At 40.0% G+C, this 24722-nt stretch overlaps 1 protein-coding gene across 1 annotated transcript; it reads right to left on the bottom strand.

Moving 5' to 3' along the window:
- Positions 1-915: 915 nt before the first annotated feature.
- LOC106578664 (zinc finger protein OZF-like) lies at positions 916-17045 on the bottom strand. The gene is made up of 2 exons (XM_014157715.2): positions 16707-17045; positions 916-2900 (listed from the first exon to the last, which is right to left on the bottom strand). The coding sequence occupies exons 1-2, from the start codon at positions 16900-16902 to the stop codon at positions 1612-1614; spliced, it is 1485 nt and encodes a 494-aa protein (XP_014013190.1). The 5' UTR covers positions 16903-17045; the 3' UTR covers positions 916-1611.
- Positions 17046-24722: the final 7677 nt, after the last annotated feature.

The following is a 24722-nucleotide window of genomic DNA, read 5'->3' as shown; positions in this document are numbered from 1 at the left end:
TGTCTTATCTGCATAATATGCTTATATGATATGCTTGTTATTAGAATGTATCCCTTTGGACTCTGGTGTTGGCGGTTGCACTTCTTCCCTCAGCTGGGGCTCTGTCACCTGGGGCCCAGAGAGGGGAGAAGTCAGACTTGTTTTTCACATGTCCCTGGTGCTATGCAGAATATCAGAAAGAGAAGAGGACAATAGGGAACATTGTCTTCATATGTGAATGTGTCTTTACCTATTCTTAAACCATGTGAAGGGATGGCGTGACTAATGGGGAATCAATTACTTGTCTCCACAATGTCTGTGTGCCAGTCACTCCCTCCTTTGGCCTTGGGGGAGATAAGGTTTGAGACAACAGATGTGTGGGGTAGTGTCTGGAACCATTGTATGACATCTCTGATGTTGCACCTATCCTGGGATAGTGTATAACCTAGAGGCTCACTCCCCTCAGTGAGCTTGTCCAGGCGTGTGGTCAAGAAGAGGTTTTACTTGAGATGCGAGTATCTGGAGTTGACAATTGATTTATACCATAGAATGAGTTGGTGTTTTTGTGCTATGAAGTACCAGGAATGAGATCGGAGCCTCGTCTTAGGGGCCAAACTGAACGATAAGAACAGAATTTATAGCAAATGCTATCTGGCTGCGGGATACTCCATTGTCATTTATCAAGTCTCACCTTGTGACCCGTTCCACACATCTGTTGTTTGTTGTGGAGAGTAGGGGGTGGATCTTTGCTATAAAAGATTTCAGTAAGCCTTTGTGTCGTGGCTCTCAACGAATCATCTGAGGGTGGTTCATCGACCAGCCACCGCTATTGCAGAGCTCTCACTAATAAAGATTCAGTTTAAGTATAACTCTGACTTGTGTGATAAGTCTGTCTCTCCTCATTTGATAATACAGAAATTAACCACCACAAGGCACTGTAGATCAATAATATTTTTTTTACCAATATAACATGTGTCCCTCAGGTTTTTATAATTGGTGTGAACACCTTGAAAGTCACTCATTACTAAGATATACAAGGACTTTGAGCATTCCCTCCATTGTTATCGGGGGAGGGGTCTATATTAAACAAAATTATTAGCCAATCACATCCTTTTAGTATTTAATATATTTTCAGGATTCCATTGATCATTTGGTGTCTAAATCCAGTGTCACTTGATGTTACTCAATTTAATTTACAGGAAATGACATTGTGAGAAAAATTATTAATCATATCACATGTGTTATTTTTAAAGGGTTAATGACCTCTGTGACCTCAATTTCCGAAATTCCTCATTGACCTAAAATGTATCCTTGGTGTTGCCATCATTGGTGTTACTACTCCTACTGGTGGCACACTTAATTATCAAAATGATTTAAAGTAATTAAGCTGCCATATTAGTTTATTTAGAATGGGAAAATGTACCTAAGTACATTGTATTTAAATAAATAAATGTTCCCCCAAAATAAAAAAATTCAACAATCAATGAGTAAGTTATATGAATTGAAATGACCATTGAACAGATTCCAAGATTGCGGAGTGTACATTTTACCAAGAGCATACTTGAGTGGTATGTCCTCTTAATAATCTCTTCCATCTAACACATTTTACACAAGGGGCATTGTTTCTTGTTCTTAGTTATTGTGAATATTTATTCTGTGAGTTCGCAGATGTCTTTTCAGACTTGATGCTAACTTCAAGTGAGTTCCACACAAATGACATTGAACTCCCTCCCCTGTATGAACCTTCATATGCGCAGTCAGGCTTCCCTTCAGACTGAAGCATTTGCCACATTCGTTGCAGCGATGTGGTTTCTCCTCTGTGTGAGTCATCATATGCTTTGTAAGGGTTCCCTTGTCACTGAAGCATTTGCCACATTCTTTGCACCGGAATGGTTTCTCCCCTGTATGAGTCCTCATATGCAATATCAGGCTTGCCTTTATGCTGAAGGATTTGTCACATTCTTTGCACGGATAGGATTTCTCCCCAGTGTGATTTTGCTGATGGAGTTTCAGACTTCCTTTTGTTGTCAAGCATTTTCCACACAAATCACATTTAAAAGCCGGCCCTGTATGAGTACCCATATGATTTTTCAGGTTATTCTTGTGATTGAAACATTTGCCACATATGGTACAGCAATGTTGCCCCTCCTCCGTGTGAGTCTTCATGTGTCGGATCAGGTAGCAGTTCAGGACAAAACCTTGGCCACATATGTCACACATGTATGGTCTCTCTTCACTGTGCCTATTTTTCCCATGCATTTGAAGACCACGTCTTGTCACAAAGCATTTTCCGCAAACGTCACATTTCAGATTAGGCAACTCACTGGTTTCTTTCCTTGGCCGTCCTCTTGGTCTCTCTTCAAGATGGCGATTTTGTCGATGCCTTTTCAGACTACGTGCTGTCGCCAAGCATTTTCCGCACACATCACATTTCAGGTCAGGCAACTCACCGTTTTCTTTCTTTGGCCGTCCTTTTGGTCTCTCTTCACCGTGCAAATTTTGTTGATGCCTTCTCAGACCACCTGCTGTCGCAAAGCATTTTCCGCACAAGTCACATTTCAGATCAGGCAACTCCTTGGCTTCTTTCCTTGGCCTTCCTCTTCCTCTCTTTGATTTAAGAGGCGTTAACCGTGACAGTCGTATTCTATTCTCCACTTCATCCTCTTTTACATTATCACTTTCATTGTTGTCACTTTCTGGATTTACTTCAGATGGGGGCTGATATTCACTGGTTGAGTCGGACTCTCTGTAGCGCTCACCATCAAATTCTGTTTGGTTCTCTACAGTTGTAATGTTGACAGAGTTCCATATAGACTCTTCGGCATCAGACTCGACTGGCCCCAAACTGGCGCTCCATTCCTGCTCATAGTGCTGTTGCTCAGGGTTAACAACCTCTTCAGTGAGAGTGAGCTGCTGGAGGTCTGGAGGGAAGGAGAAAGGAAGACATTTAATGAAAACTGAAACGCTTAAGAGACAAATAGGACTACTACCTATACGATGGGGCTTCAAAATTGGGTCATCCAAGTCATTAAAAACACGTAATTTAAGATATATCTAAAATTATATTTGTGAATTAATTTACTTATAGCTGATGCATGTTACTTGAAGTTCGAGAAGTAAGACATCTCAAAAAGTTAAAATTCTCACGTGAACTACAACTCTCACAAGTTTTGTTCGTATGCTGGATTACACGTCACACTTGAGTCGCTTGGGCTGCACACTCACAGGTAAGGACCACCGCTGGTAAGAACATACTATAAGAACACACTATACAGATCGTTTCGGTGTTTTATATTATGCATTTATCGGATGCAATATTTGTCAATCTTTAGGGTATTTTTGATTTTACCCACGTTAACGTGACCTAAGAGGTGATTGAAATAGGGAACAACTTTGCAAAGAGGTGACAAATAGGAAACAACTTTTAAATTTTTTTTTATCATTTATTACAAAAAAACACAAGGAAGAGGTAACATTAAAGTATTAGAACATGAAGGACAAACAATACAGCATCAAGACACTATCAAACATGTATCAGTCTTTCCGCAACAGAGCCATCCTTATGTGTGAGGGTGCGTGTGCATGATAGTGATATAAAATATATGTCAGAGTTGCCTTTTTCATGATCACAATATTGTGAAACCCGAACCCTCCAAGATTCCCCCACAGTTCCCCAATAGCTGTCCCTCACCCATTTGAAACCCCTCCCACAGTCCCCCCCACAATTAATTCCATTCCCCACCCCCAAGAACCCCCCAAATGCACCAACAACCAAGAGAATGAACTAAAGACAAAAAAGGAAAAGACAGAAGAAAACAGCAAACAACAATGCAAAAAAATACATATATATTTAAAACAAAGGACATCAAGGACAACTAAAATCATAACAGCAATGCCTACTTTATATGTTTGTGTGCATGTCTGGCACTATTACATGTATGTGTGTGTTCTTGTATGTGTTTATTTGAATGAGAGTGTGTGTATATGCATGTGTACAAACACCTGCAAGGCATCAGCCTCAGGCAAACCGACATTAGTTGTAAAAACACTGCCACTTAGTGTCATTCAAATTTACTTTTATTATGTTTTATTTAGACTTTTTTTCTCCTTTTGACCATCATTCTCTCTCACACACAGCAACTCCACTCCCACTTGTCTCCAATTCCACATACCAACCCTCAGCCCATCCCATCTATCTCTGCTGGCCATCCACTTTGTGTTTCTACGCAACACATATTTAAACTATGCTATGATGTTTAACGTACAATTTTAATCTATCTAATCGAATCTACAGATTGCATGTTGAAGATATACTTTTACTAAGAGTATTAGTAAACTAGTAATTGACTGACCCGGTCTCTCCAGATCTCCTAACAGTACTATTTCAAGGGGCAATTTTAGATCAGTGCTATGCATTTTCAGCCATTCCTGAACCTGAGACCAGAAACAGGCTACCTGAGGGCAATACCAAAATAAATGGTCTACTGATTCTGTATCCTCACAACAAAATCTGCAGAGCTTCGATGATTTTATGCCCCAAATATTCAACATTTTGTTGGTGGCAAGAATTCTAAATAATAATTTTAGCTGAAAAGCTGGAAGTCTTGAATCTTGTGTTATTTTATATATTTGACATTTTTTGTAATTTAGCAGACGCTCTTATCCAGAGCGACTTACAGTAGTGAATGCATACATTTCATACATTTTTTCCCCCCCCGTACTGGCCCCCCGTGGGAATCGAACCCACAACCCTGGCGTTGCAAACACCATTGCAAACACCATGCTCTACCCACTGAGCCACAGGGAGGACTATATATCAACTCATACACCCTGTACCATGGAATCGGTACATCAAATATCGCTTCCCAACTATTTTGCAATCTGTATGGCATAGTTGTCAACATCCTGGTCCTCAAATGAAACTGGTATACTTTCCTATTTATGTTATTTTTATTCCTCCGCCAGTTTTGATCCTTTATATTGGGCAGACAGACCATTTCCCTACCTCCTCCCGCTGCCACCCGCCTCCTCCATTTTTGGGGCAATGCTGTAATCAATTGGTTGTACTCTTGGATTGAGCAGACCTTACCGTACAATTCTTATAACTCCATGAAGGACATAACTCTACCACTACAATTTACAATATAATTTAAGAACAAAATACCCTTTTCAAACATCTTTCCCATAAATACAGGTATTTTATCAACCTGCACATTTGAGTTCAGCCATAATATTTGTTGTAATATTTGTTCTCTCTTTTCAGGGGGATGAAATTGAAATTGTAGCCAGCTCTGCAATGCTTGTTGGAAAAAGAGAGTTACTTTGAAAGAAGTATAATTTTCAATTAATTGAAAATGAGACATGGCAATCTGCACAAAGGCAAAAAGGCAATTTTTAAACAATGGATGAGCTTTTCTTATTAATCTACTTGAGAACCATTTAGGGTTCAAATAAAACATTTGAATGAGTGAAGCTATTAGAGAGAGGTTTAGTGCTTTTATATTTAATAATCTCAACCCACCCAATTCATATTCATTATATAGATAGGCACGTTTTATTTTGTCTGGTTTAGCGTCCCAAATAAAGCGAAATATTTTTTGCTCATATGATTTGAAAAACAAATCATCAGGAGTAGGCAGCGCCATAAGTAAGTGAGTAAATTGAGATATGACTAGGGCAATCAGGGCAATTTTTCCATAAACAGACAGGTATTTACCTCTCCATGGTTGCAGGATCTTGTCTATTTTTACAAGTTTTCTATTGAAATTCATTGTGGAGAGCTTATTTATATATTTTGTGATATGAATACCAAGTATGTCTACTTCACCATCAGCCCATTTTATAGGTAAGCTGCAAGGTAATGTAAAAGTTGTATTTTTTAAGGATCCAATACGTAATATTGTACACTTATCATAATTAGGTTTTAGTCCAGAGAGTACAGAAAAGTTATCTAGATCTTTAATGAGAAATTGCAGGGATCTAGCTTGCGGACTTAACATAAAACTTGAGTCATCGGCATACATGGACACCTTTGTTTTTAAGCCTTGGATTTCTAATCCTCTAATATTGTTATTGGATCTGATTTCAATAGCTAGCATTTCGATGGCCAAAACGAATAGATATGGTGACAGCGGACACCCTTGTTGAACTCCTCTTGACAATTCAAAACTCTCTGAGAAGTAGCCGTTATTTACTATTTTACACCTGGGGTTGCAATACATTATTTTTACCCATTTTGTGAGAGTGTGTATGATGTCTGTATAAGAGTAAGACTATAATGTGTGATGTCCAAATAAATAATAACTCTGCCAATTTGCATGTTTGAGTGTCTATGTGTAACATGTAGTGCGTATAGCCTTAATATTCATAATTGTAATCCATATCTTATCACCATCATAGTTGCATCATAATTACCTTTAACATAATTGAAAAACACATCCCAGCATTTCCATAGCAATTGACGTTTCACATGATGAAAGAGACCTTGCATTACTCTAGAGACGGCTTCACTACAGTACAAATGTATTCCGAACAATGTTATTATTCCCCAATGCCCCTGTTTTGATATCTTCCCCTTGCTTGTTGTAAACATATATAAACTTGTAAACAAATACATAAAAAAGATAGACAAACAAGAAACATATTAAATTATAAAACAGTTCTCAACAATAGAGACAGAGGGAGAGAAGAGAAAGAAAGAGAAGAGAGCGAGATCGGATGTGTGTGTGTGTGTGTGTGTGTGTGTGTGTGTGTGTATGTATAAGTCCGTATGTGTAAGCAAGCATGTAGTTGAGTTCGTGTGTGTTCATATCCACTTCATAATGTTCAGATATTTTAGACAGTTCCCATACCTTCTTTTTTTCGTAACCTGAAGTCCCTGTAGAATTTAGTACAGCCACGGTGTTATGGAGCTGTCTCGGAATAGCTGTCCATCTATAAAGAGTTTGTCCACAATGATAAAGGCACGCCTACCATCCATCCTTTGTCGTCTTTGTACCGGATACAGTCTCTTACGACGTTCGTTTATCTCCTTTGGAAATTGGTCACTGAGACCGAATTTGGTCCCTTTAAGCTCCCTTCCTCTGCTTTTGATCAGCTCCTTTTGTTGGTAGTGTTTACATTTTGAGATGATCGGTCAGGGACCCTTTGTCTTGTCGCTCCGAGCTCCAAGTCTGTGTACTCGGTGGAAAGCCACCTTGTTTACAGTCTCTATAGGAAGTTTCAATGTGGATTTCATGAATTCTCTGATCGCGCCCTCTGGATTATTGGATGCATCCTCAGGAATACCAGAAAAAAATTGATTTTCACACATGCTACGACTTTGTATGTCTAGTAGTGACTCCCTCATCACCCTGTTTTCCCTGAGTAGACAATCCATGTTGGAATCGTGTATTTTTACCTTGGCTGTGAAAAGGAAACAACTTTGCAGTGATACAAAAGCTACAGTGGATACAAATTAATGTTATTCCCAAAAAGTAACCACGTAAAACATGTTTTCAACCTGATAATCCTTAAATAGCAACAGTATTAACACAGCACACACTATTATAGCTTTGTGAATAGACATTATGACAGTACATGTCCTGTGCCACTCAATCATAACAAATGATATATCTTAGGAATTAGAGACATTTCATTGATAAATTAATGTTTGTCAGACGTGTTCAGACCTCAAAAGTAGACTTATGTTGAGGTATGTCAACATCTCAAGCAATCTGCTGTGTAGATCCAAATATATGCCTCAATCCCAAATGAATGGAAAATATGAGTACTGTCTAATTTCCTGGTTTGATTCTTATTTTTTCCATTCATTTGGGGTGAAAGCACATAGATAGATCTACACAACGTGGTTTATCTTGACAGACTTCTTTAGAGTTCACCCTAGAGGTGGAGGTTTCAGTCAGGAAGCAGACAAGAAGTAGCAGTGCAATGTTCAGGGGTGGACATTTATTTACAGTGATGTAGAGTAGTTAACTTATACATGATGTAAATACAGTGCATTCGGAAAGTATTCAGACCCCTTCTCCTTTTCCACATTTTGTTACGTTACAGCCTTATTCTAAAAATGATGAAATATTTTTTTCCCTCATCAATCTACACCCAATACCTCATAATGATAAAGCGAAAACAGGTTTTTAGACATTTTGGCAAATGTATTAAAAATTAAAAACAGAAATAAGTATTCAGACCCTTTGCTATGAGACTCGAAATTGAGCTCAGGTGCATCCTGTTTCCAATGATCATCCTTGCGATGTTTCTATAACGTCATTGGAGTCCACCCGTGGTAAATTCAATTGATTGGACATGATTTGGAAAGGCACACACCTGTCTATATAAGGTCTCACAGTTGACAGCGCATGTCAAAAACCAAGGTCAAAGGAATTATCTGTAGAGCTCCGAGACAGGATTGTGTAGAGGCACAGATCTGTGGAAGTGTACCAAAAAATATCTGCAGCATTGAAGGACACCAAGAACACAGTGGCCTCCATCATTCTTAAATGGAAGAAGTTTGGAACCACCAAGACTCTTCCTAGAGCTGGACACCCAGCCAAACTGAGCAATTGAGGGAGAAGGGCCTTGATCAGGGAGATGACCAAGAACTCTATGGTCACTCTGACAGAGCTCCAGAGTTCCTCTGTGGAGATGGGAAAACCTTCCAGAAGGACAACCATCTCTGCAGCATTCCACCAATCAGGCCTTTACAGTATAGTGGCCAGGCAGAAGCCACTCCTCAGTAAAAGGCACATGACAGCCCGCTTAGAGTTTGCCAAAAGGCACGTAAAGGACTCTCAGATCATGAGAAACAAGATTCTTTGTCCTGAATGCCAAGCGTCACGTCTGGTGGAAACCTGGCACCATCCCTATGGTGAAGCATGGTGGTGGCAGCATCATGCTGTGGGGATGTTTTTCAGTGGCAGGGACTGGGAGACTAGTCAGGATCGAGGGGAAAGATGAACGAAGCAAAGTACTGAGAGACCCTTGATGAAAAACTGCTCCAGAGCACTCAGGATCTCAGACTGGGGTAAAGTATCACCTTCCAACAGGACAACGACCCTAAGCACAGCCAAGGCAACGCAGGAGTGGCTTCGGGACAAGTCTCTGAATGTTCTTGAGTGGCCCAGCCAGAGCACGGACTTGAACCTGATTGAACATCTCAGGAGAGACCTGAAAATAGCTGTGCAGAGAGTCTCCACATCCAACCTGACAGAGCTTGAGAGGATCTGCAGAGAAGACTGGGAGAAACTCCCCAAATACTGGTGTGCCAAGCTTGTAGCGTCATACGCAAGAAGACTTAAGGCAGTAATCACTGCCAAAGGTGCTTCAACAAAGTACTGAGTAAAGGGTCTGAAACTTATGCAAATGTGATATTTCAGTTTTTTTATATTTAATACATTTGCCAAAATGTCTAAAAACGTGTTTTTGCTTTGTCATTATGGGGTATTGTGGAAAGCGTCAAGGGGTCTGAAAACTTTCCGAATGCGCACTGTATGTACAATGAAAAATAACAAATAGGACGAGGAAACCCAAACTGGGGGTAAATCAAATAAGTGGTGCGCTCAAAATAAACCAGTCCTCCATCATGTCTGAAAATATAGCGTATGGCCAGCATGGCACCTTACCCGTCTCTGTTTTGACAACAATTAAATAACAGGGTTTAAGTACAAGTCCCTCATGCCTCACCTTGGAATGTACCACTTTCGACCAATCACGAATAAATGGTATAATACATTAATGAAATTATTAATAGCCAGTAGGGCTGTGACGATACCAGCATATTTTTTCCATGGCAAAATTTTTAACAAAAAGCAGACCAAATGTTGGTCCTTTAAAACCCTGCTGTATGTAAAATATTGTGTTATAGCTTGGAAAATAAATAAATGTGACTCTGGATAACAACATAATGATGTTTGTTTCCAACATTAGGGCTGTTTTCCTAAATAAGTTAAATCCGCTTCGTGTTTTGTTTCCTTGCCAAGATACTAATGAGTATCGCGATACTGGTATCGTCCCTGCCCTAATAACCATAAGGTAATCACATTGACAATTCATAAATACACACACTTCAACAACTGTGTTTGCATAAAGCATATGCGGGATTCAACCACATTACAAAACCCAGTCACATAGGATAAGTAGCTATCCAGAATGCAGCAGGAGTATAACAGAGCAACAAACAATTCAAACAAGGCTTACCAGGTAAGTTTGCAAACAATGCCTACCTTTAACATAACCAAAACATGAGCACTTGAATGGTAACATTAATAGGCAAAAGCATGATTAGACAGAGTAAATTAGCGGAGCTTCAAAGGTGTAGCGCCCAAAACCAAATGAATGTCGGTATATGACAACAAATTCTAACATTAGTTTTTCTATTTATAGTTAAACTTCGGCGGTACAAGTCAGAATACAGTCACGGACTGAACGAGCTCCGTGACATCTGAAAAAACTTGGACTTGAAAGTGTAACGTCCCTAAAAGGCCTAATGCAGCCGTTTGTACAATTTCTGGGTAACAATTAAGTACCTTACTGTAATAGAGTTTCATTAAAATGGGCAAAAATAGTTTTTTTTTAACAAAAACATATTTCTCATGTAAGAATTTTGCGAGGACAGTCTGGGAGTGGTCTGAGTGGGGAGGGGAAAACGGGAAAACTATTATTGGCAGAAAGGATTGGAACTCTTTGTTATTTTTTATTTATTATTAAGCGCACACAGCAGACACCTTTATTTAATACTGGAAAGGTCCATGGAGAGCAGCCACGAACACTCTACTGCAGTTGGTCAGGGAATGTGATGCTAACTACGTAGCTAGTAGGCACACAGATAATAGCTTGCTCTGAAGTGGCCATATATACACACACACACACTATACTGAACAAAAATATAAACGCAACAATTTCATTGATTTTACTGAGTTACAGTTAATATGAGGAAATCAGTCAAATTAAATAAATTCATTAGGCCCTAATCTATGGATTTCACATGTCTGCGAATACAAATATTCATCTGTTGATCACAGGAACAGTACCTTAAAAAACTAGGTATTTTTGTGCATTCAAATTTCCATTGATAAAATGCAATCGTGTTCGTTGTCTGTAGCATATGCCAGCCCATACCATAACCCCACTCGGTTTATTATTTTTATAATAACATTTAAAATTACAATTTAAAATTACAATTTGGGGCGGCAGGTAGCCTAGTGGTTAGAGCGTTGGACTAGTAATCGAAAGGTTGCAAGATCGAATCCCCGAGCTGACAAGGTAAAAATCTGTCGTTCTGTCCCTGAACAAGGCAGTTAACCCACTGTTCTTAGGCCGTCATTGAAAATAAGAATTTGTTCTCAACTGACTTGCCTAGTTAAATAAAGCTAAAAAAATATATATATAATTACAATCCAAAATAGGACATCACTACACGTATATATTCACTGTAGAAACATAAAATAACATTAAAAGTTAAAACAAAAATAAAATCACAAGAATTGACTTTCAAATGTTAAAGTACCTAAAATAAAGGCCAGGGGTTACAGTTGTACAAACCTATGATAGAGTTGTAAGAATACAGTGTTTTTTTTGTCATTGACTAATTCTAGGGATTTTATTAAATATTGGATTTCAAATGGAAATATATTGCATTTGGGGACAGATTTCAAATATTTGTTTTTGTGTATATAACATTTATCAAAGAGAATGAAGAAATGAACGACTAATTCAGAAGTGTTGTTTTCATTTGAATAATAACATATTACATCATCCATTGTAAATACATGGGTCTTATTGATGAAATTAAAAATGTCAATATTTAACTCGCTCCAAAATAACTTCACAGTCACACTCATAAAAAATGTGTATAATAGTTTCTCCTCCTTTATCGCAGAACAGGCATATGTCCTCTAAATCCATGAATTTAGACAACAAGTTAGGGGAAAGGGGGATACCTAGTCAGTTGTGCAACTTCAACTGAAATGTGTTGAATGTGAAATGTCTCCGAATCAGAGAGATGCAGGGTGCTGCCTTAATCGACCTCCACATCTTCGGCGCCCGGGGGTTAACTGCCTTGCTCAGATTTTTACCTTGTCAGCTCAGGGATTCGATCCAGCAACCTTTCGGTTACTGGCCCAACGCTCTAAGTAAGCTACCTGCTGCCACCCAAGTTATTGCAAGGGTATGTTTTGTGCAAGATTTTTGTGAATTTCTTTACTTTATTTGATATACAAAATTTGTGAGGGAGCAATCAAGCTTTCTTCCATTCAATTTCAATAATATATGCATTCCAGAAGAATTTCATTAATTAAGTCCTGAAGGTGTTGCTTTGCATATAGAATGAAATTCTTTATACATTATTACATTTGAACTTGCTCAACCGGTTGTCTGTGCGGTAGAAATTTTAGACAAAATATCCACAGGAAAGTATTATTTACCCAACTGTTTAGAGCGATGGTACGGCCTTTGACATTTCTATTACCTGGCACATGCGCAAAACCATGTAAACACCTGCAAGACTTCAGTTAGTATGCATGCATCGCATAAGTACATTGCATGTACTTCCGTCTTTTGCACGTGCCTTAGATCATGAACAAACACATCTTGATTGCCACATTCAGAGACCAGCGTTTTTGAAGTCGGTTCTAATTTAACATATTAATTCAAGAAATCCCCATCATAATCCATCAGTTTAAGCTAGAGATATGTTTTTTTTTGCATTAGATGCATCTCAATTCACCGCATCTGCCGATAACGCCCTTCTGCATCAGTGTTGAAAGGTGGCAGAGCTAGAGCTGTGTTTGTCTGACCATGAGACATCCCAAAAATCGGTCTTCTCACGAAAACGTCTGTAGCGTCCGAACGGTTTGGCCTACACAATATGACCCCTCTGTGGAAAGCTGAGACTCTCACGGGCATGATGGTGTTCCGTCTTGCCCTAGGACAACCACAAGACTCATCTGAAGGTCCCTGGTACCAGTTTAAAAAATGTAGATAGTTTAGTGCCTACAATGTAACTAAATAAAAATAGTTTCCAGATCATTCTTATATCGCTCAGATATAGGACAGACACTTCAGAACAAACTTCCTTTCAATTTTTATCTGTTGTTCCATGTAGTGAAGCTGTTATTCATTGCGTTTCTATTGGCTAACAGCAGTAACGCCAAATTAAATGTTTCAAGGGGTCTTTAAAATTCTACATCAAATAGCTAAATAATCCTTGGTATGACCATCTTAACTTCTCTAGGGTAGGGGGCAGTATTTTGACGTCCGGATGAAAGGCGTGCCCAAATTAAACTGCCTGCTACTCAGGCTCAGAAGGTAGGATATGCAGATTATTAGTAGATTTTGATAGAAAACACTCTGAAGTTTCTAAAACTGTTTGAATGATCTCTGTGAGTATAACAGAACTCATATGGCAGGCAAAAACCTGAGAAAAATCCAACCAGGAAGTGTGGAAATCTGAGGTTTGTAGTTTTTCAAGTGATTGCCTATACAGTGACTTAGGGTTCATTTTGCACTTCCTAAGGCTTCCACTAGATGTAAACAGTCTTTAGAAAGTTGTTTCATGCTTCTACTGTGAATAGGGAGCGAACAAGAGGGCCTGGAAGTAGATTAGTGAGAAAATGACATGAGCTCAGAGGCGTGCGCTCACGTGAGAGTTAGCTGTGTGCCTTTTCTTTTCTGAAGACATTGGAATTGTCCGGTTGGAATATTACTGAAGATGTATGTTAAAAACGTCCTAAAGATTGATGCTATACATCGTTTGACATATTTATACGATATTTTAACGTAAATATAACTTTAAAAACTTTTCGTCGTGACATTTGCGTGCGCTTCCTGCATTTGGAGTAGTGGACTGAACGCGCAAACAAAAGGTATTTGGACATAAATAATGGACTTTATCGAACAAAACAAACATTTATTGTGGACCTGGGATTCCTGGGAGTGCATTCTGATTCCTGGGAGTGCATAATATTATTTCTGAGTTCTGTTGACTCCACAAAATGGCGGGTTTGGTTTCGTGTCTGAACGCTGTACTCAGATATTGCAAAATTTGCTTTCCCCGTAAAGCTTTTTTGAAATCTTACACAGCGGTTGCATTAAGGAGAAGTGTATCTATAATTCTTTAAATAACTGTTGAATATTTTAGCAACATTTATGATGAGTATTTCTGTAAATTGATGTGCTCATTCACCGGAAGTTTTGGGAGGCAAAACATTTCTGAACATTACACGGCAATGTAAAATGTTTTTTTTGGGATATAAATATGAACTTTTTCGAGCAAAACATACATGTATTGTGTAATATGAAGTCCTATGAGTGCCATCTGATGAAGATCATCAAAGGTTAGTGATTCATTTTAGCTGTATTTCTGGTTTTGTGTCGCCTCTCCTTGCTTGGAAAATGGCTGTGTGGTTTTTCTTGTTTTGGTGCTATCCTAACATAATCTAATGTTATGCTTTCGCCGTAAAGCCTTTTTGAAATCGGACAATGTGGTTGGATTAACGAGAAGTGTATCTTTAAAATGGAATATAACAGTTGTATGTTTGAGAAATTTGAATTGAGATTTTTGCTGTTTTAAATTTGCCGCCCTGCTATTTCACTGGCTGTTGAATAGTGTGTCCCGCAGCGTCCCACATACCCCAGAGAGGTTAAAACAATTCCATACGTTAGCTTAGAAAACATTGAATTTGATGCTGAAAGCATTGCCTCAATCGGGACCATGGCTATCTGAAAACAGCAGTTTGTGGAGAGCGCACGCCTCAAATATGACTGATTTAGAGCAGTGAAAGGTGCAGCAAGCTCATTGATTATGTTCACATGCAAACTAATAATTCAATATTAAACTGATTATGGCAGTAGGCCGAGTATAGCATTAGTCATGGTCATTTCTCTGTGAAAGGACACATGAGCACCAACGTGAAGTTCATAGGATCATGTCAAATTGTCTGTCACATGAAAGCTAAGAGTCTATTTTTTTTGCTACTGTTCTTCCTTCTACTGGCATACTGTTATGTTAAGCTGATAACGGTTTTCTTTCTCTTATCTGGTGGTCAAAGCAAGATTGTGAAAAGTCTGTACAACGCCTCCCTCTCGCCTCTCTCTCCTATTAATGTCACCTTTCACAGCTCTTACTGACACCTACCCATGAGCCCCTTCTCTTTCCATTTACTGTAACCAGCACCCTTACCCACTGAGCACAGTTGACACTGGACGTCGAAAAATAGTCTAAATTTAGTCAGTCTGCCCTGGTTTCAGCGTCCACAGACATCTTTTTGGTCCGATCTGGACCATCCCTGCTTTCAACGTCAACAGACGTCAGGACTGGCCTTCATTTGGCCCAAACATAGACGTCCGGACTGCACCAAATCTGAATCAATCATAGACGTCTATGTTTCACACGTTTGGACATTACAGTACAGTAGAGCAAAGTGAAGAGAAGTAGAGTTCAGTACAGTACACAGTAGAGCACACTAGTTGAGTACACTATAATGTGCTAAACTATACTGTACTGTACTATATGAAATTCATATCCATAATTATGCATTTCTGAGTAGTATAGATCAGGGACCCATGATGAAATTCTCTTACCGCAATTCTGTTACCGGGTGTTAATCCACTTCAATTAAACATTCGAAATCAATGGTGTTTGTTTGGCATACATTTTAAGTGAAAAATCTGAGTCTAAGCTTAATTCCGTAACTGTGGAATTGCCCTCATGTAAACACCTTACTCTGCTTATCTTAATCGGCGTAAAGTCATAATAGAAGTAAGCATACGCATATTAAAACACCTGCTTTTCTGAGCAATGTTTCAAATGATTGGGACCAGCTGAATTGGAGTTACAGCGGTGTATTTGATCTGCGCATGTGCAGCACCAGTAGCACAAGCCTCCCTCTTATGATTTGCCTAGTTAAAAAGGGTAAATAAAAAATATATAGAGAAAATAAATGTGCAAGTGAAGTGAGTTCAGAAAAACTTAAAGTATGCATCTTAGAAATATTTTTCAATGATTGTCAATTTTGTTCATTCATCAAAGTCCCCTGTTTTCAGATGTGTCCATGTAAACAAGATTATTAGGGAAATCGTTCTGGTAACACTTTATTTTAAGAGTCTATAATAAAACATTTATATGCCATTTATAAATGTGTAAACCATTTATTAATCATTACTCCCACATTAATAAACCATTTACTAATCATTAGTAAAGTATTTCTGCAGTCCCTAATCTAAAGTGAGTGCTATTATTACTTCATAAATACTTTAGAAATGTTTCGAGCGACAAGTGTAATTTCCCACAAAAAGATGGGCATGCCATTGGCAGACATTCCTGCAGTGCCTTACTAACATTTACAAATATGGGATTAATGATTAATAAGTGGTGCGCAAACGGTTTGTAAATGCCTTATAAATGTTTTATTATGGACCCTTACAATAAAGTGTTAACATCCTTCTTGCAAAACATGTAGCCCTAAACGTTTAAATCAAGCTATTATATTAAACGGACTATTCACAATAATATATTGCGACAGGTATATTGTTAACCGATATAGGAGACATTTTCTCAAGATAGACAAAAAAAAGTTTCCGTTGGACAGGGGTGGATTTTTCTTTTGTCAAACTTTCTTTATTGAGGCAAATGATGGAAGCAGTGTTTTTGGAATAAATGATTGCCGAATACGTTTTTAAAGGTAGTACCAGGCTACAATGTAAAATGAATGTCAAATAGAGACGTCACATACCTGCTAATCTATGCAACTTTATCTCTGGTTTGAAAACCAAATCCAGCAGTCTTCGTAGACGTGCATTCGCCCGTTTCAAACGGTAGACTTCTTCCTGGTACTCCGCGATCGTTTTTTTAACCACCACGGATATCTCCAAAGGAACTGCTGTTAATGTTTCGTTGAGAAACACATTCATCTGTTGTAGTTTAGACATTTTGGGGAGAAAATGGATGGGTGGGGAAAAAATGTTGTTATTTTGCTGTCATTACTACGGATCCGTGCTCGAGAAACAGGAAATGTCTAGGAGAATGACTTCTTCTAAAATTTGTTTGGCGGATGGCAAGCAACTGAAAGGTGCCTACTGCCTACACCCCCACCTACTGTACTGGAGTGTGAAGCCGGTCACCACATACATAAAATAACACAGTGCTGTAGGTATGTATTAAATACTGTATTTCTAATAAAATAAACTAGGGCTCTATTTAATCCGTAGCGCTGAAGTTCGGTGTTACATCGTGATTTCAATTTAAAGGCAATGTTCCCGTGTTAGCGGAGAGTGCATCCACAATAAATGCTGCATTTTGTCGGCTGAATCAGAAATGACCTTATTGTGCAATCTATAAGAGCTTCAGCGATACAGATTGAATCGAGCCCTTACACTTGTTGTTGGTATTCGTCTTCCACAGAGAGAGGTGCATAATATGATATTATCTGTACTCTGATGTGGCCGGACCAAATTGGGGAGATCTTGTGGAATGTGGCCTTCACTTGGCCTCTGCTACTTCTTCCCTGGACTCATCGTCATGCTCAGCTACAGCAAAACACTGCAGGTAGGATGGCTAGGCGTCAAACACTTTGTTGCATTGCCAGATTGACTTACATTGACTAAATTATGTACATACGTGGCATAAATAAGAACAACATGTTTTAAGAAAAGTGGTTTGGATGTATGCACACTTTTTTTAACATGCATTGCTCACTAATGTTCATGTCAGGTGGTGATCAAATCAGATTTTTTCAAATCTTTTTACAAGTGTCTTGACTTATTGGGCTTTAAATGTGAACAGTATCATCCAATAAAATCAAATGTGATTGGTCACATACACATGTTTAGCAGATGTTATTGCAAGTGTAGCGAAATGCTTGTGTTTCTAGCTCCAAGAGTGCAGTAATATCTAACAATTCACAACAATACACACAAACCTAAAAGTAAAATAATGGAATTAAGGAATATATAAATATTAGGATGAGCAATGTAGGAGTGGCATTGACTAAAATACAGTAGAATAGAATACAGTATATACATATGCGATGAGTAAAGCAAAAATATGTAAACATTATTAAAGTGACTAGTGTTCCATTAAAGTGGCCAGTGATTTCAGGTCTATGTATATAGGGCAGCAGCCTCTAAGGTGCAGGGTTATGTAACCGGGTGGAATCTGCCTAGTGATGGCTATTTAATAGTCTGATGGCCTTGGGATAGAAGCTGTTTTTCAGTCTCTTGGTCCCAGCTTTGACCTCACCTTCTGGATGATAGTGGGGTGAACAGGCAGTGGCTCGGGTGGTTGTTGTCCTTGATTATCTTTTAGGCCTTCCTGTGACATCGGGTGCTTTAGGTGTCCTGGAGGGCAGGTAGTTTTCCCCAGGTGATGCATTAGGCAGACCGCACCACCCTCTTGAGAGCCCTGCGGTACAGTTGCCATACCAGGCGGTGATACAGCCTGACAGGATACTGTCAATTGTGCATCTGTAAAAGTTTGTGAGGGGTTTAGGTGCCAAGACAAATTTCTTCAGCCTCCTGGGGTTGAAGAGGTGCTGTTATGTCTTCTTCACCACACTGTCTGTGTGGGTGGACCATTTCAGATCGTCACTGCACCTGTACATAGCCCATCCAACTACCTCATCCCCATACTGTTATTTTATTTATTTTGCTCCTTTGCACCCCAGTATCTCTACTTGTACACTCATCTTCTGCACATCTATCACTCCAGTGTTTAATTGCTATATTGCAATTATTTTGCCACTATGGCCTATTTATTGCCCTACCTCCGTTATCCTACCTCATTTGCACACACTGTTTATAGACTTTTTCTGTTGTATTATTGACGGTATGTTTGTTTATTCTATGTGTTACTCTGTGTTGTTGTTTGTGTTGCACTGCTTTGCTTTATCTTGGCCAGGTCGCAGTTGTAAATGAGAACTTGTTCTCAACTGGCCTACCTGGTTAAATAAAGGACTTGTTCTCAACTGGCCTACCTGGTTAAATAAAGGACTTGTTCTCAACTGGCCTACCTGGTTAAATAAAGGTGAAATAAAAATGTTTAAAAAAAATGTGTATGCTGAGGAACTTGAAGCTTTCCACCTGCTTCACTGTGGTCCTGTCGATGTGGATAGGGGCGTGCTCCCTCTGCTGTTTCCTGAAGTCCATGATCAGCTCCTTTGTTTTTTCGACATTGAGTGAGAAGTTATTTTCCTGGCACCACACTCCCAGGGCCCTCACCTACTTCCTGTTGACTGTCTCATCATTGTTGGTAATCAGGCCTACTACTGTTGTCGTCTGCAAACTGATTGAGTTGGAGGCGTGCGTGGCCACGCAGTCATGGGTGAACAGGGAGTACAGGAGGGGGCTGAGCACACACCCTTGTGGGGCCCCTGTGTTGAGGATCAGTGAAGTGGAGGTGGTTTCCTACCTTCACCACCTGGGGGCGACCCGTCAGGAAGTCCAGGACCCAGTTGCACAGGGCGGGGTTCAAACCCAGGGACCCGAGCTTAATGATGAGCTTGGAGGGTACTATGGTGTTGAATGCTGAGCTATAGTCAATGAACAGCATTCTTACATAGGTATTCCTCTCGTCCAGATGGGATAAGGCAGAGTGCAGTGCGATGGCATCGTCTGTGGATCTATTGGGGCGGTAAGCAAATTGAAGTGGGTCTAGGGTGTCAGGTAAGGTAGAGGTGATATTATGATCCTTAACTAGCCTCTCAAAGCACTTCATGATAATTGAATATGAGAGATTGAATATGTCCATAAACACTCCAGCCAGCTTGCCTGCTCATGCTCTGAGGACACGGCTAGGGATGCCGTCTGGGCCGGCAGACTTGCGAGGGTTAATACACTTAAATGTCTTACTCACGTCGGCCAAGGAGAGCCCACAGTTCTTGGTAGCGGGCCGCATCGATGGCACTGCGTTATCCTTAAAGTGGGCAAAGAAGGTGTTTAGCTTGTCCGGAAGCAAGACATCGGTGTCCGCGACATGGCGGGTTTCCGCTTTGTAGTCTGTAGACCCTGCCACATACGTCTCGTGTCTGAGCCGTTGAATTGCGACTCCACTTTGTCTCTATACTGACATTTGATTGCCTTACGGAGGGAATAACTACACTGTTTGTATTCGGCCATATTCCCAGACACCTTGCCATTGTTAAATGTGGTGGTTCGTGCTTTCAGTTTTGCGTGAATGCTGCCATCTATCCACGGTTTCTGGTTAGGGTAGGTTTTAATAGTCACAGTGGGTATAACATCTCCTATACACTTCCTGATAAACTCAGTCACCGTATCTGTGTATTCGTCAATGTTATTCCCAGAGGCTACCCGGAACATATCCCAGTCCGCGTGATCAAAACAATCTTGAAGCGTGGATTCCGATTGGTCAGACCAGCGTTGAATAGTCTTTAGCACGGGGTACTTCCTGTTTGAGATTCTGTCTGTAGGAAGGGAGGAGCAAAATGGAGTCGTGATCACCCTGAGCTCCTCTACTTTATTATCCAGAGACTGAACATTAGCGAGTAATATACTCGGAAGCGGTGGATGGTGAGCAGGCCACTCATCAATGCAAGTTGCTTTTTCCCTAAAGTGCCACAGGACATTGATAGACAAATTTTGTGTGCCATGTAAATAGAATGGCTGTGTGTGTGGAACATAAGTCCTATTGATTCCAGAGGCAGGTAACATCAGTGTGAACACCATGTGCTTAACAGCTTTGTGTGTTCAGGGCTTTACATGATCTGTAACTATAAAAATAGATGCCTAATTGCAGAGGGCTTAAACATTAAAAACATACGGCTCCACAGGTCATGAAAAACGATTCACCTGAGCAAAGACAGAAGCCCAAGACAGCAAAGGTCAGTTTTTAACTAAATGTTCTAGTGACAGCAGAAACAAAAAAGCAATGAAAGGGCTTTATAAATGGAGACAAAGGTCAACCTTTTATCGATTTGCCTTATGTGTTAGGTCATATTTGGCAAAAGGTGAGTATTTCGTAATAAATACTACACCATTTAGAAATCTATAAGAACATACCAAGTAAAAACAGAACTGTAGATAAGGAATACGTAAAGATACATTACTGAAGTACATTTGAGTAATTGAGTATTAAACCAGTCCTTCGTTTCATGTTAACACATTTTTGCAATATTCAAGCTTAGGCTGATGAGTGGTTCATGGGTCGCATTGAGTGGTATGCCCATGTCTGTCCAATGAGGTAATTTCTAGACAATATTCTGTCCATTAAGGCAAGTATGGGTAACTGCATATGTGGAGTGTGTCTTAAAGTGTCCATTGTGAAATAAGTGGGTGTATGGAAACAACAGATCATTGGGTAGATTAGTTACCACTCAAGACCGTTTTGCGTGGCTTCTTCCTGCTTCCTTGTAGCATTTGATCTAAGCTGGTTAGGCAGGTTAGGATAATTAAGGTAGGAGATTATGAGAATTAACGTAGCAAGTTAGGATAATTAACGTGGCAGGTTAGTGCTTCGTTCTATAGCTAGAGGACTACTAAAAGATCCTGTAGTGATAAGTGCACTGCTCAAAAAAAGAAAGGGAACACTTAAACAACACAATGTAACTCCAAGTCAATCACACTTCTGTGAAATCAAACTGTCCACTTAAGAAGCAACACTGATTGACAATAAATGTCACATGCTGGTGTGCAAATGGAATAGACAACAGGTGGAAATTAAAGGCAATTAGCAAGACACCCCAAATAAAGGAGTGGTTCTGCAGGTGGTGACCACAGACCACTTCTCAGTTCCTATGCTTCCTGGCTGATGTTTTGGTCACTTTTGAATGCTGGCGGTGCTTTCACTCTAGTGGTAGCATGAGACGGAGTCTACAACCCACACAAGTGGCTCAGGTAGTGCAGCTCATCCAGGATGGCACATCAATGCAAGCTGTGGCAAGAAGGTTTGCTGTGTCTGTCAGCGTAGTGTCCAGAGCATGGAGGCGCTACCAGGAGACAGGCCAGTACATCAGGAGACGTGGAGGAGGCCGTAGGAGGGCAACAACCCAGCAGCAGGACCGCTACCTCCACCTTTGTGCAAGGAGGAGCAGGAGGAGCACTGCCAGAGCCCTGCAAAATGACCTCCAGCAGGCCACAAATGTGCATGTGTCTGCTCAAACGGTCAGAAACAGACTCCATGAGGGTGGTATGAGGGCCCGACGTCCACAGGTGGGGGTTGTGCTTACAGCCCAACACCGTGCAGGACGTTTGGCATTTGCCAGAGAACACCAAGATTGGCAAATTCGCCACTGGCGCCCTGTGCTCGTCACAGATGAAAGCAGGTTCACACTGAGCACATGTGACAGACATGACAGAGTCTGGAGACGCCGTGGAGAACGTTCTGCTGCCTGCAACATCCTCCAGAATGACCGGTTTGGTAGTGGGTCAGTCATGGTGTGGGGTGGCATTTCTTTGGGGGGCCGCACAGCCCTCCATGTGCTCGCCAGAGGTAGCCTGACTGCCATTAGGTACCAAGATGAGATCCTCAGACCCCTTGTGAGACCATATGCTGGTGGGGTTGGCCCTGGGTTCCTCCTAATGCAAGACAATGCTAGACCTCATGTGGCTGGAGTGTGTCAGCAGTTCCTGCAAGAGGAAGGCATTGATGCTATGGACTGGCCCGCCGTTCCCCAGACCTGAATCCAATTGAGCACATCTGGGACATCATGTCTCGCTCCATCCACCAATGCCACGTTGCACCACAGACTGTCCAGGAGTTGGCGGATGCTTTAGTCCAGGTCTGGGAGGAGATCCCTCAGGAGACCATCCGCCACCTCATCAGGAGCATGCCCAGGCGTTGTAGGGAGGTCATACAGGCAGGGGCGAAAATCTGATATCAACTTTGGGGGGGACAATTACATGACATTTTCTCAAGAGCAATTCCTGAGGGGGACACCAAAAGTAGTGCTGTAACACATAGCCTACATTGTAATATGGTAAATGTATATTGAGGAACCAAAGAAATAAGGTGTTTGCCGTACTCCTAACTACCGGTACCCAAAACTACACAACTATTCACAACAGCAATACCATTGCCTTTAACCTGTTGGGGCTACAGGTTAGCAATGAACCCCGTGACGGGATTGCTAACAAGGCTGGAAATTCAAAACATCAAAAATCTAATAATTTCAATTTCTCAAACAATCAACTATTTTACACAATTTAAAAGATAAACATCTCCTTAATCTAACCACATTGTTCGATTTTCAAAGAGGCTTTACGGCAAAAGCATAAAGTTAGATTGTTAGGACAGTACATAGCCACAAAAGTACAAACATCCAGTTTCAATTCAAGGTCAGGCGTCACCAAAAGCAGAAACCAGCTAAAATTATGCACCAACCTTTGACAATCTCCATCAGATGACACTCCTAGGACATTATGTTATACAATACATGCATTTTTTGTTCCATCAAGTTCATATTTATATCCAAAAACAGCATTTTACAGTAGCGTGAAATTCCGATTTTTTTCTTCTCTGAAATGCTTCCGGTGAACATAACAAAATTACTATTCGAAAACATTGGTAAATTATAATATTGTCATTCAAAGAATAATATATTATCATCTCGTAATTGCTACCGAATGGCCAGATCTCAAAATAACTTTACTGGGAAATCACATTTTGCAATAAACGGGGTGCTATGCTAGAACAATAAGCTATGCTATACAGTTAGCATCATCTAATATCGATAATAACATTGTAAATATCCCCTTACCTTTGATTATCTCCATCAGAAGGCACTGCCAGGAATCCCAGGTCCAGAACAAATGTGGTTTCTTTTGACAAAGTTCAGAATTTATGTCCAAATAACACCAAGTAGTTAGCGTTCATTATGCTCCCACAAAACGTGGGGGGGGGGGGTGTAAAATCACGCCGAAAAGCTAAAAAAACCTAGTAAATAATCTATTTACGTTCGTTCAAACATGTCAAACGTTGTTTAGCATTAATCTTTTGGTCCATTTTTAACGTTAAACATCAGTAATATTTTCACACAACCTATCCTATGTCTAGATAAAAAATGATGACAAACTCACGCTTCTCAGATTTAAGTGACGACATGTCAACTTCCTTGCATTCTAATTTGCTCTCTGTTTATCATAGACGCTTCAAACAACTTTATAAAGATCGTTGACATCTAGTGGAAGCCGTAGGAGTTGCGAAATGAATCCTTTCTCACTATGGTATCTATAAAACAATGACACTAAATAGTACAGTCACAAAATTCACATTTTTTTAAATCTCTTTTTCACAGGTTTTTGCCTGCAATATGAGTTTTGTTATACTTACAGACACCATTCAAACTGTTTTAGAAAATTCAGAGTGTTTTCTATCCGAATGTGTTAATAATATGCATATCCTAGCTTCTGAGTTGGTGTAGGAGGCAGTTAAAAATGGGCACATATTTTTTTCAAAATTTCTCAATACTGCCCCCTAGCCCCAACAAATCTTAGTTCAGTCACCAGTTTAAGTTGAGAGTGGGGGTATCCATGGCATTTTCCAATTATGTTCCTATTTTACAAGTTAAAAAAATGGAGAACCTTTCATAATGTTGCCAAACAAAGACTCAACAAACTTACCTGAGACTCCCTGTCTCTGCCAGTCTGTCCCTGCATATCTGTCCCCAACTCTGCTGTCTGTGTGCAATCTGTTGCCTGCTCTGCCTAATGACATCATTGTGAAACATTTCCATTAGAATTTCATTTCTTTCTTATGAACATTTTATCAACTAGTCTTTGAGATATTAGGCTACTAGGGT

The sequence above is a fragment of the Salmo salar genome, chromosome ssa19, assembly GCF_905237065.1.
Source record: "Salmo salar chromosome ssa19, Ssal_v3.1, whole genome shotgun sequence".
NCBI classification, from domain to species: Eukaryota; Metazoa; Chordata; class Actinopteri; order Salmoniformes; family Salmonidae; genus Salmo; species Salmo salar.
Note: the sequence above shows the minus strand (reverse complement) of the source record. Positions and strands in the feature narration are given on the sequence as shown.